This window comes from Clupea harengus, chromosome 8 (assembly GCF_900700415.2).
Source record: "Clupea harengus chromosome 8, Ch_v2.0.2, whole genome shotgun sequence".
Lineage (NCBI taxonomy): Eukaryota > Metazoa > Chordata > Actinopteri > Clupeiformes > Clupeidae > Clupea > Clupea harengus.
Window position 1 is genome coordinate 9459797 of NC_045159.1, and position 19115 is coordinate 9478911.

The 19115-nt window shown below is 41.5% G+C and overlaps 1 protein-coding gene across 1 annotated transcript; it reads right to left on the minus strand.

The window, feature by feature from the left end:
* Positions 1-2011: 2011 nt before the first annotated feature.
* drd1b (dopamine receptor D1b) lies at positions 2012-8431 on the minus strand. The gene is made up of 2 exons (XM_031571771.1): positions 7758-8431; positions 2012-7165 (listed from the first exon to the last, which is right to left on the minus strand). The coding sequence occupies exon 2, from the start codon at positions 6976-6978 to the stop codon at positions 5614-5616; it is 1365 nt and encodes a 454-aa protein (XP_031427631.1). The 5' UTR covers positions 6979-7165; positions 7758-8431; the 3' UTR covers positions 2012-5613.
* Between the last annotated feature and the right edge of the window lie 10684 nt (positions 8432-19115).

Below are 19115 nucleotides of genomic sequence, written 5' to 3' on the forward strand. Positions count from 1 at the left end.
CTCTCTTTTTTTTATTTCACACTTTACGTTTCTCTTTCTTCTCCAATCTGTCTTTCTCTGTTTCTACATTACTCAATTCCAGCTCCTCTATTATGTGTGTGTGAGGTATATGCATAGGTCCATATATGATATATATATATATATTAATGTACATACATACATGAAATGTAAATACAGATGTGTATATGTATGTTTATACTATGTGCGTGTTTATGTGCATTTTTGTGTGTTTACTTGTTGTGTATCTGTGCATTTCCACATATGTTTAGGGGCCTGGGAGGGAGGGAGAGAGAGAGAGAGAGAGAGAGAGAGAGAGATGTAGGTTTTCATCTGTGCGACAGCAATAAACAGTAGGTCAGTCACTCACGCATATAGCCTATTTCCTTTTAGACCCTCTCCTCAGCTGGTCGCCTCTGATATATGCGCTCATGTGCTCCGCACACATGGTGTCCGTCAGATAATAGCAGATTATTCCTCTGACACGTTCTGCAGTTGGTTTCCAGGTGGCAATCCACCTTCCATATGTCAGAACAGCTAAAGCTGCTGCTGTTTAAAACGCTTCTGAAATGCTTTCATTCTCCTCTTCAGCTGGAGTGGGACGCCAGCAGGCTGGGAGCCGGAGCGTGTTTGGTCTGTTCGAGGGCTTTCCCTCTTCATTTCCGCTTTACTCTAAATGGCCCTGTTCACTCACATTACCTGGATGAGGGACATGAAAGTATGGAAGGAGGGGGTGGGGGTGGGGAGGGTGAGGAAAGCAGAGACTGTGTGGAAAGAGGGAGGGTGGAGGAGAGGAGCAACGATGGTGATTTCAGGCTTTGAACAGATTCGCAAATTGGGTTAAAGTCACTTAGGTGCTGACAGATTGCACATCGTTGAGCTGCACTGGTGCACAGACGGAAATATATCCATTTATTCTGTTCCCTCATTGGGAAACAGACATTCCTAAAAACAAAATGCATTGGTAAAAAATAGTGTTGTTGTTAAGAATACGTTCAGAAGAACTGATTGCCAAAAATCCTTCTAGTCATGTATACACAGTGGGCGAACATAGCTTTAGGAGGCAAATGCAAAACAGAAATCTGTGAATCTATGAGTGAAGAAGGAGGTGCTTCAGATGATGACTTATGGGGCCGCTGTGCTGAAGTGAAGTGTAGTGGATCATCTCATAGAGTTATTGGGCTGATTGATTTCAGATTCAATTAAATATCTTGGAGCTCTTTTCTTTTCTTTTCGTATTTTGCTGTTGTTATATACTACATAAAGCTTTAAGGATTTTTACAGAAAAGAAAGTATTGGGATGTAACCCTTTTGTTATCACAACATTTGGATTAGTAACTGTAATTGAATTACATATATGTAATTAAATCATGCAACTCCCTTAAATGTAATGAGTTACTTCCCAACCCTAGCTATTATTGACACTACATTTGCAACTCTTAGGTAAGTGCAATACTGGACTTACACACAGACGTGTTATGTAAATAACCCTGCAGAGGCCATTTGCAGAGCAGCGAGAGAAAAATGTGCATCGCTATCAGTGTGATCAATGGTAATTGATCCCCAACCAAGAGCTGATTTTTCAATAAACTACTGGACCTACAAATTGCAGATGACCTATGACCCTGGTGTGAATTATGGCATTTTAAGGGCTCTCCCTCCATTATCTCACTAGCTTTTGTTGTGGATTTGAGCTTTTTTTGCTTTGATCTCATTCCTGTTTTTGGTGGCCAGTTCCGTTTTTTTTTCCCCCTCAGTGCTGAAAGACACAGAACCATTGTGTCTATGTAGATGTAGGCAAGACTAAAGCGTGCCTCTTTTATCTAGTGTTATTTTATTAGCTAACTAACTAACAGATACAAGACATCTGAGCATCTGAGCTGTACTCCTCTTTTACTGACTGTAACATGGTGAAGCAGAGGGGATTGTTGACCTCTTTGAACATCACTACATAATTAACTTTCTGCCAACAAAATCATCAATACAAGTCAGTAACAAGGAAAAACAGCCAAAATAAAAAATGTACATACACTTTTATTTAGCAAATACAAAGCACATATTTTATACAAACTGTAAACTAGGTACTGTAATAAAGTTGAGGGTTTACCCTTGACAGTTTCTGTACAACAGCAGCACATGAACATTTTAAATCTTTAAACTGGCACCTCTTTGTGTTCCACAAGCCCACATTGACAAACAGCACATAGTTATCTACTCACAATTAAGGATTTTTTTCCAAGATAAAAAGCACTTGTGTTCACATCTACATTTGAACATCATACAATACATTTTCTTTGTTTTTGTTAGTTTGTTTCACTTATGTTACACTTTGTTGTTCAATACCGAGGTAGGGGATGATTCTTTCAAAACAAATTCTTCACATAATTTTCTTAGTTTTCTTTATAACTTATTGACATAACAAAAACAAATTGTCCAGTGGCTCAATTTGATGTCCACCCAGCTTATTCTCAAGGAGAGATACTGACAAGATGGCTGACAAATGCTCTGTAACAGAAATTAGCTTTTTACCTTGACTCATTCATTTACCCGAGGTAACTTTTGCTAAAAAATTGAAAGAAGTTTCCTTTCCTTTTAAATTTGGTATGAATGTGGATGGGTTTGGTTGGCAGCTAAATTTACACATCAGACTAGTCACAGAGATCTCTCTATTAGTAATGACAAAACACTGAACTACATCTACGGCCATTAAACCACAGCACGTTATTAACTCTTTTCATTTTAATTATGAGATTAAGGAGATGATCCCTCAGCCAAGGCAGAGACAGAGGTGGTTCAGCGATAAAGTCTTCACCTGGGCATGCTCCCTTAGATGTTACACTATTTGCCTAATTGCAAAGAACGATCTGGAAGCTCTGGTAACCAACCCTCTGGGTCATAACAACCCTGACCAGCATTATTCAGACAACCATAAAAGGTAAATAAGCATGATATCTCCCAACAGGCCTGTGGGATTTTCTTCTAAAGGAGATAATGCTCAATTGTGGACAATAAATGCACTCATTTAGATGAATTTGGCTCATTGCAGAATTTCAATAAACATAAAAAAACTGGCAGTTAAGATACAACATGAACTGCTGCAAGACACACAGAGGGAGAAAACAGGAGAGAGAGAGAGATGAAGAAACAGATTAGGTGTGTGTGAGAGAGAGTTGATGTGAATGAGCCTCTTGTGTACTGCACGCTGCCTCCCTAGATTTAGAGACCAAGCTCAATGGGTTTCCAATACTGATTGTGGGACAGAAGTTCTTTTCATTGCATCTCTTTCTCACTGCTTGTATTGATTCAGCATGAGATCATCAGTTTCATTGTACTATACTCCAGCCTTCATTGTAACAGAGGGAATAGGGTCAGCATTTGGAGCTGTAGACTTTTGTTTCAAGCTCACAGCTAAGGGATTGTCACATTGACTTACAGCACAGCACAATGACTCCCCAGCCCGTAGATGCACACATTAAACATGCTGAACGTCTGTGCCGATGTAGCTGGAGAGTGCGTGCCCTTGCCATCAACAAGGTGCCAAAAATTCAAGGTGCCAAAATCAGCCCCGATCTTGACTCTGAGAAGGCTGAATATCTCGCTTGAATGTGCATTTCTAAACGTGCTCAAGGGACTGTGCTTCCGAAGCCGTAGAGCTAAACTATTTCAACCAGTGACCATGAAAAACAATGCTGTAGTTCTAGTCCAGAGAGCTTTTCTCCAACCAAATACAGGCCTGACATTTTAGAGCAGTTGCTTATATGTAAAAGACTATTGCAAAGATGTCAACATACACACAGGCCAAAAAGAACATTACAACACCATCTGAATAGGAGACATTTTAAGAAATGAAATCACCTACTGAGAACCCTGTTAGGCCAGAATGATGTGAAAATTTACAAAGTGCTTCAATAAAAAAACACACAATCAAATCATTTGCTTGTTTTTCAATTCAGATTTTGAATGGGCCACTGACTTAAAATTAAATTACCTATCAAGGTCACAAATGCAAGCATTGACCAAAACCAAAGGATTATCATGAGGTAAGAAGAAAAACAGTGAAACTGAACTATCCTTCCCTGATCCATTTATTTTACCAGCCACACAACCAAACCATTGCTGCCTCAATATCAAAGTCTAAGCTATTCATGGGAGGTCACAACGTGTCATCGCTCTTTCCTGGCTAACAGACATTTATTTTGTATCTTTTTTATAATTGCACAAGTAATTGCGTTTAAATTATGCATTGATGACATTTCGCAATTTCGCTGAGACCTTTTACTGCACAACACTGGCACAGGGTACCAGTGAAAACAAGCCGTCGTCCTTCAAAGAGGGTGAGAGCTAGGTTACTGTCCCCGGAGGCCCTTGGGGGGTGGCTAATTCAGCCCACACTGGAAACTGTCACTGTCCTCTGATCCTACTGGATCCTACCAGAGGAAGGGTGGGGGTGGAGGGTAGTTGCTGTTCTAGCAATAACTTCATAAAGGAATTTGGCTGCGAGATAATATCGAGTTCCAATGGAATGTTGAGGCAAAATGGCCTGTTTGAAAATCCTGGCTGTTGCTTGGGGAGTTCCATTTGATAATAATCATCTAACCCACTGAAATTCTCAAAATAGCCTGTTAAAAAGCCCTTCCCTACATTGTTAGTGAGCCTGTTATTTTTTTCTATGAGGGGCCATGACAAAACAAACATGACTTCACATTCAGTCTGACAATGTGAGTATAACCTCCATGAACATGCACTGTACTCCTTGTTCCCACATTCATCTGCCTCTCTGTCTGTCTGCTCTCGTGTCCTCCCAGAAGTAAAGTCATGTGAAAATAATAAATTCTCTTGGTATCATCAAGTGCAAATCTGAAAATGGAAAAGTCACAAAAGTCCCCATGGCTGACACTCCCCCCTGATCGCCAGCAACAACAACACCTAGAAGAGAGTAAATGGCCATGGATTCACATTAAAACTGTCATACGACCACACCTCTATTTAATTCCTCTTAGTTAGCACGAATAGCAGTGTATTGAGAAGTTAGTTTAACCAACTTTGATAAACGCTGGACACTATGTACACGACATCGTTGACATCAAGTTGAACCAAAGACTCATAATTGCATTTGACCTGTACAAGTGGAAGTAAAGCACTCACCTACAAGGTAATTGACTAATATACTAATCTCATCTCATCATGTCTCATTGGCTTCTGGAACATTATTAATCTCACTTTGTAAAACCAAGTGCGTGTATACACATTTTCAAAAGCTTTAAGAAACATGTGTACACACGCACGTGAAAAACACGTTTTTTTTTATTTCGGCCGTTTAATTCAAGTTGAGGCATTTATTAACAAACCTGTCTGTCATTAATAAATGCTGAGAGGGTTTTGCAGATAGTTATCCAGTTTAAAGTGCCATCAAATTGCACATTCTTTTGATTCCCACATTTCAGAGTAACAGTTTTTAAGGTCTTCAGTGAAGCTCAGTTTAGATTCCCCAAACTGGTGATTCTGGTCCCTCTACAACCCTCAGCCACGTTTCTCTCATTTGGAGAAACTCAAGTCTTTTTTTTATCTCTAGTCTTTTTTTCACTCAGTAAATACCACATCAGCGACATAACAGGCTCAACAGGCAAGGGATTTGTGCGCGCCATTCTGTGTGATGGGATTGATCTTCTCCAGCGAGACATCTGTGTCGCTCTCCAAATTGGCAGACATGGAGGGCGAAAGTTTCTCAAACTCCTTAATCCCATTGTCCTCCTCCTTGTGCTGCGCCTCGTCCTCCGGGCACAGGATGCTGTGGGGGATGACGTAACTGCTGCTGTTGCTGTTAGCCTCCTTCGGAATGAGCTCCTTGGGCTGATACTGGTTGCAGATGGCCGCCGCCGGTGGTGGCGGCCCCCCATTGTTGTTGATGCTGACGATCTCAATGGCATTGCTGCTGCTGGGACAGAGGCGGTGGCAGCCCAGCAGGATGGAGAACGCCTTGCGGAAGTCGGCGTTGAAGGCGTAGATGATGGGGTTGAGTGAGGAGTTGGCCCACCCGAACCACACAAACACGTCAAAGGTGGTGGAGCTGATGCAGAAGAAGTCGCCGCTGTTGTTGGGCTCACAGAAGGGCACCATGCAGTTGACGATGAAGAAAGGCAGCCAGCAGCACACGAACACCCCTATGATTACTGACAGGGTCTTCAGGACTTTGGTCTCGCGCTTGAAGGACATCTTGAAGGAGCTCTCCGACTCCACGGCGGAGCTGTTGCCCGTGCCACTGTGGCGGTTCTTGGCGCTCTCCGCTGCTCGTTCCAGGGCGGAAATGCGGCGGATCTGCACCTGGGCAATGCGGTAGATGCGGGTGTAGACGACAATCATGATGGCCACAGGGATGTAGAAGCTGATGAGTGAGGAGGAGATGGCGTAGGTCCGGTTGAGGCTGGAGTCGCAGTTGTCGGGTGGGATTTCTCCGTAAGTGGCATTGAGCTCGCTGTAGCTGGTGGTCTGTGCTTTGTGCCAGTTCAGCTGCACAGGTATGAAGGAGATGAGCACGGAAAGCGTCCACGCCACACTGATCATCACGAAAGCCACCTTGGGAGTCATCTTCCTCTCGTAGCGGAACGGGCTGGATATTGCCCAGTAGCGATCCACGCTGATAACACAAAGGTTAAGGATGGAGGCGGTGGAGCACATGATGTCAAATGCCACCCAGACATCACAGAAGGCGCCAAAGGGCCAAAAGCCAACAATTTCTGTTGCTGCCTTCCATGGCATTACCAGGATAGCCACCAGCAGATCAGAGATAGCCAGCGAGATGACAAAAAAGTTGGTTACCTTGGTGCGCAGGTGGCGGAACTTGGTGACTGCCGCACACACCAGTGTATTCCCCAGCAGAGTGGTGAGGATGAGGAGAGAGAGGAAGCAGCCTGTGAGAACGCGCTTAGACGAGTCTCTCTCCGACACGTTGCTATCCAGAATAGTGGAGAAGTTCACATCCATGATTTACTGTCTGCTGTCCAATGCGAGAATCACCCCATAGTTTCCCTTTTCCAGCAAGAAAGCAGCTAGATGGAAAAATGTTCTGCTGCCATCCACCGTGCACTTCGCTGATTTGAATGCACTCTCACCATCCTCAACGCCGTGATCATCTTGCAAAACTGTCCTCATCAACCTTTAAGAACAAGCTCTTCAGTCATAAAAAAGAAAGGGGAAAAATTACCCACTTTACATTTCTCCAAATCCGCCCTAATTTCAAAGCTCTTAATTTCGTCAGAAACTCCGACTGTTTGCTGTATTTTGTCATCAAAATGTATGCCTTTTCCTCCAAATCCAGTATAAACGGAGGATAAGCGGAACTTTCCCCGCGAATTCTTCCATGCACGTCAAATAAACATAGGAAAGACCGATCGCTACCCTTATATATGAGCCAATCGATATAGTGTATTGATCATATTTGTGCTGTGTTGGTCTGATTGTTCTCGTTAATGACCAGCGAGATGTGTCCGTGCACTTCTGTGCTCATCTAGCCGATATAGAACCCAGGACAAGCTCTCTTATGAGCAGGCACATAACAAACCCACTCGGCACAGCGCGACATGCAGGCAATGGCAAGTATATCATTTCCGTCATTTAGTTCTATGGCTTTCTTAATGACATAAACAGCAAACCAAACAATTGTGTATGTCCAAATATAATCTCTTCCTTCTGGAGAGACATTGCCTTAAACTGAACGGTTTATTCCCCTGAATTAATTAACCGAAAGATGATACGTTCCATACCGAAAGAACATTACCAGAATCCTACGGTTCAGAGACTTGTATGCTGATAGTGTGGTTCCATGCCATAAGTCCTTTTTCGTTCCATATTGTTTTACAATCTCCGCCTTCGACGAATCAACATTTATAAAAACAAAGAACCCACGTGGCGACACCAATATTTTTCCCAGACATCATTTACTTTGAGAGAACGGTGTCAGTTGTGGTCTTGTGCTATTCTTCTTCTTTTAGGCAAGAAAATCCCGCCAGGAACCACTTTGCGATCCTTGCCTGTTCACGCGCTCAGAGATCTGCGCTGCGGCGTTTCCTGATGGTTTTATGGCTCACTTTCTCAATTCTCTCATCCATAAATATATGCCAAGTTTATTCTCCTTTTGAAGTGTTGCTATTGTGGTTACAACATAAATTAATATCAACCGAAGCTGTCCAACTGTTCTCAAAACTACTGCGTGCTCCACGAGCGCTCGTTGAGGTCTGGTCCTTGCTCCTGTCCGGTTTTAAGTTGACGCATAGTGGTGTTGTGCGTGCTAGCACGTGTTAGTGTACAAGTGCAGACGTGTTCGAAGTGCTGCACTTGTAGCGTTACGGAAAAGGGACAGTCGTCATAACAAGGCTGTCTTAAAACTGTGCTTTCTCCCCCTTTCTCTCTTCTTTTATCTCTTCCCCGTCTCTCGCTCTCCTTGCTAGAAGCCAAATGTGGTGTGGTGTAATGAACTGCAAAGCAACCCCATCTGTGTCCATTTCGTTCATTTTTTGTACTCATGCATTGACGTGCTGGATGGTTGCTTCTCTTTACAGACTTTGAATCCTTCATGCTGGATATTATTTCATGTTTGGAGGTTCTGCCAGTATCTGTCTGACCGAAACAATCCTAACCTTTCTCTCCAGATTCCATTTTGAAACCAATAAGAGGAAACCAGGCACCACTCATCACCTGCCCAATATCGTCCCAAACTGAAGCATGGTACCTTGCAATACTTCCGCATTACCTCACAATACTTTTGCGTTACATTGTCAGATAATGCAAAAGTATTCTGAGAGAATGCAAAAGTAGCTCAGAAACCTAAAAAGTCACCACCACGACTCTTAAGGGGCTCCTTACTCGTGAGCTGTGGTATTTTGAAGAATATTTTGAATATTAACTTTTTTTACATTTTGTCTCAGGACAAGTATACACAACAAGTGCATGATTTAGTATTCTGTGCATGAATTATTCGAAATTTCATGAATGGGGCAGAAAATATCTTCCAATTCTGCAATGTCCAAACAGCTTTTGCAACATTCTGGTTAATAACATATGATGAAAGAGAACAACAGTATATTTGTATATAAATAGGCTCAGTGAGGCCATCTGCTGGGAAAACCCTCACAGGAGACTTGAGTTCTTCAAATAGCAGTGGAACTGTGGGCTGTCATCTAATCATCTAAATAGTGAAACCGCTCGATCTGTTCTCATTTCATTAGTGTTGTACATGGTTCAATTTCAAGAGAATGGGCCTTATCGGAGGCAGGGATTTATAACTGTTGAAATTCAGGAACATTTATTAACTTCTTGTAACAGTTTCGTCCTGACTAAGTGACTGCGAGAAGATGAATATTACTGTACACCATTTGGTTGCTCTAGTTAGGGACTTGGTCTCCCCATTTACAGAGGATCTATTGCTTTCCCTGGGTAGTGGCGACAAGCTTTTATATAGTTTGTCTGTTGGAAATCGAAGAGACTGCAATAGATTAAACGATAAAAATAAAGCACTGTAATGTTCACAAGATGTATGCATTTATTCACATGCTTCAAGACCGAGTTCCTCATGTAGGTCCTCAACAGATCTTACTCTCTCTCTCGTGTGTGTTTGTGTGTGGGTGGGGGGAGTGTCTTAGTAAGAGTGTGTGTGTGTGTGTGTCTGTGTGTATGTGTGCGTGTGCATGTGTGTAAGTAATTCATGTAGACATCTTTGTGCTACAGTCCTAGCAGGCAGTGTGGTTGGGCATCGGGCATACGTTGTCTGCAGTCGACAGAGGGAACAGTCAGAGCTGAACCCTTAGCCATGTGGTGGCAGATCACCTCGCAGTGACAGTGGTGCCCTCCGCTCAGCAGCCCTGGCTGAACCAGCAAACCAGTGGGTTGACAGTAATTCTCCACCAAATCTCCCTTTGCAATAAAGATTCCTTGTGACACTATTTGAGGACATTTGAGGAAGTGGCTCATGACAACAGCAACTAGAAGTGAAGCTTCTCCATGGACCATTCTTCTCGTATGTTTCAAATAGTCTTATAGGATTTAGTTAATGAATTGACAGTCTAGTAACAAATGATCATAAAACTATGAAATAAAACATGTCTGCGTCTTCAAAAGAAAATTGATGGGGGAAAGAATAACCCTTTGCAACCGTATGCACATAGACCATAGAAGTGGTTCAAATGATTTACTCATTGTTTTTTAGACAGAAGGCCCACTGAAAGGGAAAAGCCTGAAAGCCTAATCTCTGCTTGAATTCAACGGCAGCAGGATTCACATGTGCTGTCATGAGATGGATTAAAAACAATCATTTGTTTGGAGTGACTCAGAATGCAAAATGGTGTGACAGAAATTTTAAATGGTTAGTTTTTCACATCTCTCTCTCACACATGCACACTCTGTCTGGCGTATTGATATGTGGAGAGAACTGATGAGCTTCCCACAGAGGACAACAATAGACAGCATTTCTGGGTAAAGTCGTGAGCTTCTCTGGTGACTTCCAAAGAGACAAGAGAAAAGAGAGGTGGTCAGACAGTAAAGAGAATAATGGGGGCTAAATTGACTCTGAAACGCTTCACAATAAGCAAGGAAAGACAATTCCATAGTTTGTAATTAAAATGTTTTGTCTCTGTTTCTCTGTGCATCTGGAGAGATAGGGAGACACTGTGCTCGAAAAAATAACCCACACATCCACTCGTGTGAGGAGCTCTCACACATCTTCTATGGCTTCCTGTCAGAACTGTAGTCACTATGGTGTACACCATGCCTCGGGCTGCTCCAAGAAGACAAGGCAGGGGATGGTCTCCCATGAGGACTTGTTTTTAAAGCACACCAGATTACAGTGCATTGGTGTTAGGAAGGGTGGCTGGCTACATTTGTTTGTTGGGAGCAGCACACTGAGGAGAAGGCTTAACGCCTCTCTCCAAACAAAATGAGCCAGTAACAAATAAAGGTGTGTGTGTGTGTGTGTGTGTGTGTGTGTGTGTGTGTATGTGTGTGTGTGTGTGTAGGTGTGTGTGTGTGTGTGTGTGTGTGTGTGTGTGTGTGTGTGTGTGTGTGTGTGTGTGTGTGTGTGTGTGTGTGTGTGTGAGAGAGAGAGAGACAGACAGACAGAGGGAAAGAGTAAAGATACAATGGATTATTTTATTTTTGTGGGAAAGTGTGACAAATGAAGCAACTAACCAGCTCTAAAGAAGAAATATAGGCAACGACAGAGAGAGCATCGTGACATATATATGTTTTCAAGGGCCACTGACAAGATTGTCACAACAACACTAATCCAGCTTCAGATTCAACCTACACTCACAACACTGTTGGGATTGCAAGGCACAGCCTAGCCCAGATGTTGAGCAGTCGCTCTCCATGGTCCTGGATGTACCAGTCTCCCAGCAAGTCCCACTTGGCCGATTCTTATTCACATTTAGTTTTTTGAGTAAACCTAATCCAAAATTACATAGGTAAATTTAGAAAGAATAGTCTGCCCATTTTTACAGTCACTAGAATTCATCTTCCAAATCTTTTTTTGTCTTGCACAGAATTAAGTGGGTCATATGTACAATGTAAGGCAGCAAATCTGTTTTAATAGAGTAAAAAGAGCTTGAACAACCCCTTTTGCTTTTAGCTTTAGTTCATACTATAGTTTATGTTATCAAACAGTCTGGTGTGTGTGTGTGTGTGTGTGTGTGTGTGTGTGTGTGTGTGTGTGTGTGTGTGTGTGTGTGTGTGTGTGTGTGTGTGTGTGTGTGTGTGTGTGTGTGTGTGTGTGTGTGTGTGTGTGTGTGTGTGTGTGTGTGTGTGTGTGTGTGCATGTGTGTGTGTGTACATCAAGCATTTGTTTGCGCTAGACTGTGCATCGGTCAAATCTTGGTATGGTATGGAGATTTTAAGACACAAAAGGTGTCTTGTTGAAATTTTGCTATGGGCTTATAACAGCAAGTATTCTATCCCCCACCAGCCTTTGTGTAGTTTTCATCTATCTTGCAAGAAAAATGCTTCTTTCACCATGGCAGGAGACAAAATCAGAGAGATGAAGGGTCAGATAAGCTTTTTTCATTTGTGAACCTGCCAACACAATCTCCCAGCATGTGTAAATGCCTATTAGAACCAACACTATGGGTAACCACCTGTGCACACAGCACAGCCACCAACAAAGAGGTAGTTCACTAAAAATCCACATCAGAGCATCTCTTTTCTCGAAAAGATTGGTTGGTATGGTGAGTTTCCTTAATAACAGTGTCCCTGACGGGTTCGTAAGGCTCAGATAATGGGGGGAGGTGTAAAGTGCCACAAAGGTAATAGAGGTGACTGTTTGTCCAGAGGTTACCTCATTAAACGGGTCAGAACTGGCTCTGTTCTTATCCCCTGGGTTATTGCAGGAAACGCATCAATAAAACCACTTTCATTTTCCTGAATGGCCATATTGAATGGCACAGTATATGATTTTGACAGGTCATTTCTCTGATATTTATTTAAACTCGATAAAACATTGAGGGCGAGCCCCTCATGTACAGTGATGTTGAGTACATACTTAAAACAATACAAGAAATAAAAGATACACATTAAAAAACAATCCAATACAACAAATACACAAATGCAGTTAATAAAGGAAACAGACACAAGAGACAATCCATTAACACGGGTACAAACATAAGCAAAATGGTTTGTGATCGTGAATTTAAAACGACAGAGGGTTACCAAAGAATGAATTTTAAGGATGCATTGTAAAGAGTTCCATGTGGTTAGAGCATAGCTACTAAAAGCAGATCTTCCAAGCTCAGTACAGACTTGAGAGACCTGCAAAGACAGTGTCATTAGACCGAGTCTGATATGGCCTGGAGCACCAGTCAAGAATAGAGGTGATACAAGATGGCAGCTTTCCAATAAGGGCCTTATAGTTAAACAAAAACACATGCCCACATGGTTGATTGATGGTTGGTGTGTCCCTTCGTGCTAGCACCCCCTGAAGTGAGGTAGGCTCATAGCACTTTTGGGGCAATAGCTCAACAACCGGTTTGCCAAAAGTTATGACATTTTTAAGGCAAGTTAGCCTCTAGGAGCCGCATGACCCCAGCTCATTACGACTCATTTGTGGGGTAGCGCCACCTAGTGAATAATGTTTAATGGGGAAAAATCTACCACAAGCTGCATCACTACCACGTTTTTTGCACGCACGCCAAATTTCGTGATTCGTCCATTTGTCCAACTGACAAATTAAAATATCTTTGTTTCAAAGTTTTAAGATTTGGTATGCTTATACATGGGCACGTTGTTTGGATGCAAATGTTGTTACATTGTTGGCGCTGCAAATGACACGTTTACAAATTCATTCAATCTTTCACTACGTGGAGCAGTTTGCACATTGTGCCTTTTCTTATTTACAGAAAATGCCAGCAGGACCCTCACTGCTATCAAACTGACTTTTCTGAGGAGAAGTTAGGGTCAGGAGAGGGTCATGCTGAGGCATGTGTCAGAGAGAGTTAAAAGCTATAAATGTGAAGATTTTGAAATCCACAGATGAAAGATAGATGATATATAAGAGGGGCCATAAGAGTGTGTGTGTGTCTGTGTGTGTTTGTGTTAAGGGGGGGGGGGGGGGGGGGGGGGGTCATATTTCAGTTGTTCCCGCTGTAGAAAATTAGATATGACTGAGTATAAATACAATAGCAATTCATAATAACCTCTTAGATGGGGTTACCATTCAGTGTCATTCTTATATACAAGCTGTTATGTGCTATTTCACAGTGTGAATTACTCCTGTGTCTCTCTAGCTCTACTTGGTCACAAAGCCCATTCAAACATTCATTTCTGCAGTCTTATGTATGCATGAATCCTTTTGGCATTCATTCCCTAAACTACTACAGTAACATCTGCCACGTTAAATTTCTCTCGGAAGAATTGAGAGACAATGCATTAAAAATGCTTGTATTTCCTGGATTTGTAGACATGCTCTTTCCTTTTCCTATTATATATGCAGCCTGGATAATATTGCTTGTGGAACATTTCACATTATAACAAGGCATGCATGTTAAAAACACACATTAAAATGTAAATCAAGAAGGCATAGCGTGACATGAAAGCTTGGTGTTGTAGATCGTTCATGTGAATGCACTGAAATGACCTCTTTGCCTGCTCAATGTCAGTTGATCCTGAAGCATGACCGTGAACCATAACTAACCCGCACACCTGAGCTATGGAATGCTACAGGTGTCGAGCTGCATTTGTTCTATGATCATGTTTTCCATGGATCACAGAAGGATGTCTATGAGCAGGGAATTTTCAATTCATGTTTTTGGGTTGACTGGCTAATTTTAAACCGAGAGAATCACACAAAGTATTTATCATGATACCATTAGTGATGCAGCCAGGACCATCTCAGTGTCTCAGAGGGAGACATTAAAGAGGCATGGGTAGATTGGTTAAGTGATAACCTTCAAGAGCAATCAGAATTTTATTAGGTGAAAGCAACTATCATAATAAATGCATCACATGTGGTGACGTCTCTTCACTTCAGCTTCTCCCAGACACAAAGTCAATGAAAGTCTTTTGTGAGCTCCAGCTCTGCATTTCAACTATGTCCTTTTCACTGCCTGAATTTTGGAAGTGCACCGGCCTCCAGTTGTGAGACGCTGTAGCTATCATAAAATGGACACTTGGCCCTTCTTTGATAGCTTAATACTCTCTCTCTCTGTCTGTGTGTGTGTATGTGTGTCCCTCTCTATCTTTCTCCCTTCTCTAGGTTTTTTGGAACAGAGAAAAAAAAAAATATTATATTAAGTGCACGCTAACCCTTCTTGCCTCAGCACTGAATTGCTGCAGGCGAAAGCCTTTATCCATCTCTCTGTTTGATTTTTCCTACAAATTCCCCATTAATGCACTTCATTTAAATACTGTGAAAATATTTCATCTCAGAAGGCATGTATCTTTGAAATTAGGTCACCCATGATGGAGACTGTGAAAGACACATAGGCCTCATATTTGGTATATGAGTGATTATTTGCCACGGTTTACAAATTTGTTATCTCTAATTTTGGAAGACTACAGAACCAGAGAGGGGCCAATTTGACCCGGCCAGCCTCAGGCAGATGGGCCCCCGTTATGTGCCGCGGTTCAGCTTAAGGTTTCTTCCTGATTAACAGGGAGTTTTTAATCGCTGCTGTCACCATTGTGCTTGCTCTAAGGGTGTTCAGGCCCTGGTCTCAATTCTGGAGACAATTTAATTGTTTTGGCGCCATATAAATACATTTAATTTAATTTAATTACCTTTTTTTATCTTATCCGTGGCTACGTACACATAAGCTCGATCTACGTAAACGTGCCCTTAATTAATTCACGAAGATCTTAAATCGTGAGCACAATATTGTCGTAATATTAATACATTCTGGGTTAAATAGGGCACATGTTTTCATAGACTATGGTGTGTACAATATCGGCCTGTCTTGTCCCCAAGAAGCATTAATATTTTAAACAAAGTCTTTGATGTCGATTGCCTCATGTACTGGAATGGGTATCAGGGTTTTTGTGTATTTTTCATTGAAAGTTCCTGTGTTTTTATATGCTTATTTATTCATTATTCATTCATTCATGTCACTTCCCTTTTGTTATCAATCTGTGCACCACTTTGTTTGTGACAAAACATGGATCTGATAAAAAATATACTTTGGTTTGGGGATGTCCTACAACCAAATATTGGTTTAAGTTTAAGAAGTTTGAAAAGAATGTTGATGATTAATTTAAGTTAATTCACGAAACCTAAAAATGCATACAAATTTAGCACAAACCTAGTAGCCCACAGAACCAACAGCCCGCATACAAAACGCCCACACCCACGCTTAACCCGCCTAATGTATTCCTGGCTGCTATATTCTAAGGGACGCCACTGGTCATTAAGCGCGACCAGGAGCTAACTCAACCTAGTCTACCCAGTTTGGCTAATACTTTAAATGTCTAGGCCGAAATGTCATACTCAATGTGGGTAGTCCATAAAATGTCCAGGCCAAAGTGGCATACAACACTCTCACACTAACACTGTTGAAAGGGGAGTACTGGTTCATTCCGCCAGCCTCTCTCAATTTTCCTCCTTCATTTCCCTCTCTGCCTTTTTATTCAACTAAACATGTAGATTTCACTTTCATCAATCTTGAAGTGCAACAATCAAGTGCACCAATCTTAGTTCATAACAGGAGGTGTGGTCAACATGGCCAATAAACAACGTTCACTACATTATCATGATTTAGGGTTTAGGGGTCATGTTACTGACTCCATTTTGAATGAAAATGTAGCAAAATGACAGAAAGTGAGCACAAAATGCACACTTCAGGAGGTCAATTTAAGTCATTGTGTGTGTACATTACATATCAAGACCACACTTTATTACTTTGAGGACACAAGGAAAGGACAATTGGACAATAAAGGAAAACGTGTACAAAACGTCTACATAAATTACAAAAGCTAGGAAAAATATCGCTCACAGTGGCCTCTATGTTAAAGACAAATAACCCCCTTAGAATATACATCCAATTTAAGGGCTAATTCAATTCAATTTAATGAGATAAAAATGATTTGATAATGATACATACTTATGACAAAACAGTTATAAATATACAATTCCTATATGTTTAATGACAGGCCTATGGACCATACAGAAAAGATGTTTTACTCATACAACCCCTTGTTATTGGAGTAAAGAGGATAAAGAAAGGATTTTAGAAGTGAATTAAATGTCTTGGTGGGCAGATGCAGTGGGGTAATGGCAATGGCAATTTCCATGAGTGGGCCTACAGAGATGTATGCACAAATTAAAGTCTGTAGCTAATATTGAGTCAAAGAGCTGTGTAGGTTCAGTTCTGCAGAATAAAGTAAATGCATTAACTTTTTTAACATGAATCTCTAAGCTTTATGTTCTTCTAAAGAGTATGGTGTCATGTAAGTACTACATAGGAAGCACACAATAACTCCAGTGGGCATCTTTACAGATATCCGTATCTTTACCGATATCATATCTGTAGTGTTCCTGTGTAGCGTACAGCATGTAGTCAGGTTACAGGTGTTCTGCTGTTTAAGGACCATGGCTCATGACTTGAATCTAGAGGGGGGTTGCACTGTCAATTTCAGATCTCACTGAAACATCATGAGAGAACTCCTGGTGCAGTGGAATTGTCTACACAGACGTCACAGACATGTGCTGTGTGGTGTATCCCTGTATAGCATGATTCTGTCAGAGTGGACCATGACCTCCCGTTGAAATCATTCATGTCTGCGCTCATAATATCATTTTGAATTGTGTTACACATTAGACATATTTAAACTGTAGCTTTGAAATGTACATTCTGAAAACATGCAGTGCTACTTCATGTTAATTAATTCAAGAAAACCTGAAGCTTACTTGTGTCATCCTTATCTTTGAGGTGAAAACAGGCTGAGGAGGACATAAAAATACCCCATAAACACCTGACCCCTAGAGCCAAATAACTTTATCACCTAACAGACATTCGATTTCCTAGGGGTGAACGCTTAAGATTGCTAACAAATCATGATGTCAAGGAGGTGCTGGGTTTGGGGTTTGCTCTGAGCTACACTGCAGATCAACAGACCTGACGTATGGACCCCCAACCTGCCCCTAGAAAGGTGACCTCAGAGAAGAAAAATAGCACTTGCTCAGTATCTGCCAGGAATTATCAACACCGCTAATTGTCAGCCTTTTGAAAGTCACAACGTTCTTTGAAACTGGACCACGCCAGCCAGCAGAATGTGTTCTCAAAGCCGGAACAAAAAGAGCCTGTGTTCTGGGTAATGTGAGATGAATCCCTTGTCAGGTATACGCGGATCAATATAATTGCTTATTTTGTGCATGACTAATTTTGTGGCCCGATAAGGGGATAAGAGTGATGAGGGTACGCAGTCGCCATGCTACTGGGCATTTCTGAAAATTACATCTTACAGGCATGGTATTTTTTATTTATTTATTTCTAGTTCCCTTGTATCGCTGTATCCTCTTCTCACCCCACCTTTTTTCCTAGATCATCTACTCTTGTCTCTCTTCACAATCAGATTTTCATGTGAATGGGATGTTGAGTATGACCTTAGGACAGTTTGTCACTTCCATTTTAGTATACCACTACTTTGTTTACTGATAGAAGTGAAAAAAAAAAAGCTTAGAAAAAAATAGAGCATCCAAAAGGATTACCAAAGCAGAAATGGATGCGAGCCATGATCTCTTTGGCAGAAAGTCGATGTCCTTTTGCAGAGGGTTTTATTCAGGTCACTCTCAGGAGAGTGTCATCGCCGCCCCCCCTCCCCATTCCCGCATTGAGTTTCTCATTTTTCATCACGCCAGTGAAAGAAGCCTTTGATCGGAGGTGGCAGCGTCCTAGTACTGTGACTCAGCTCGAAGGGGAGTTATGATCCATTCACAGTTCATGACAAACAAGGTCAAAGAAACAATTACATAAAGATAAACAAAGAAGGAAAAGGAATCAGGACCAGAAAATAATAGGGGGGGGGGAGGGGGGAATGAACTAGGGATTCAAATCAATTGTTTTTCTTCATTGGCTCATTCCTTTCACACTATTGACATTGTAGCCACATACTTAAAAACAGATTATAAAAAGGATGAGGTAAATACCGTAAGTTAAATAATCACAAACACAAAGGGTTTCACAGATCTTGAAAAGTTGTCCACAATCATACTATGCACTATGCACTGAATGATCTTAAAACCCAAATAGAAACATGGATGAACTTTTTTTTTTTGACTGGCTATCAAATGTATGTCATGGTTACATGGCTGCAGTTAGTAGTATCATTACATCAGTTTCAACAATGATGCGCAATATGGCCAGAACGGCTGGAGGCTAGCAAGACCACCTCAAGTAGCCACTGACATTCATCGGTAGATGCTATACAGCACACATAAAATGATACCCTTAGCTAAATCAAAGCAGACAATACATCAAAGCAATTGGGGTTTCATGGTTAGTTCTCCAGGGAGAAAAATGACTTAGGGAACTTCAGAAGAAGAGAGAAAACCTCATCTCATGATGGCTGAATCCTATTTAAACGTGAGTGGAAATAAGGAGGGCAGTTCCTGATTCTAATCAAATACACTTTTTGTCAAATTCAGTGAATTG

Excerpts from the sequence above, each read along its gene's own strand:
- drd1b (XM_031571771.1), bottom strand. The coding sequence starts at position 6,978 with ATGGATGTGAACTTCTCCACTATTCTGGATAGCAACGTGTCGGAGAGA.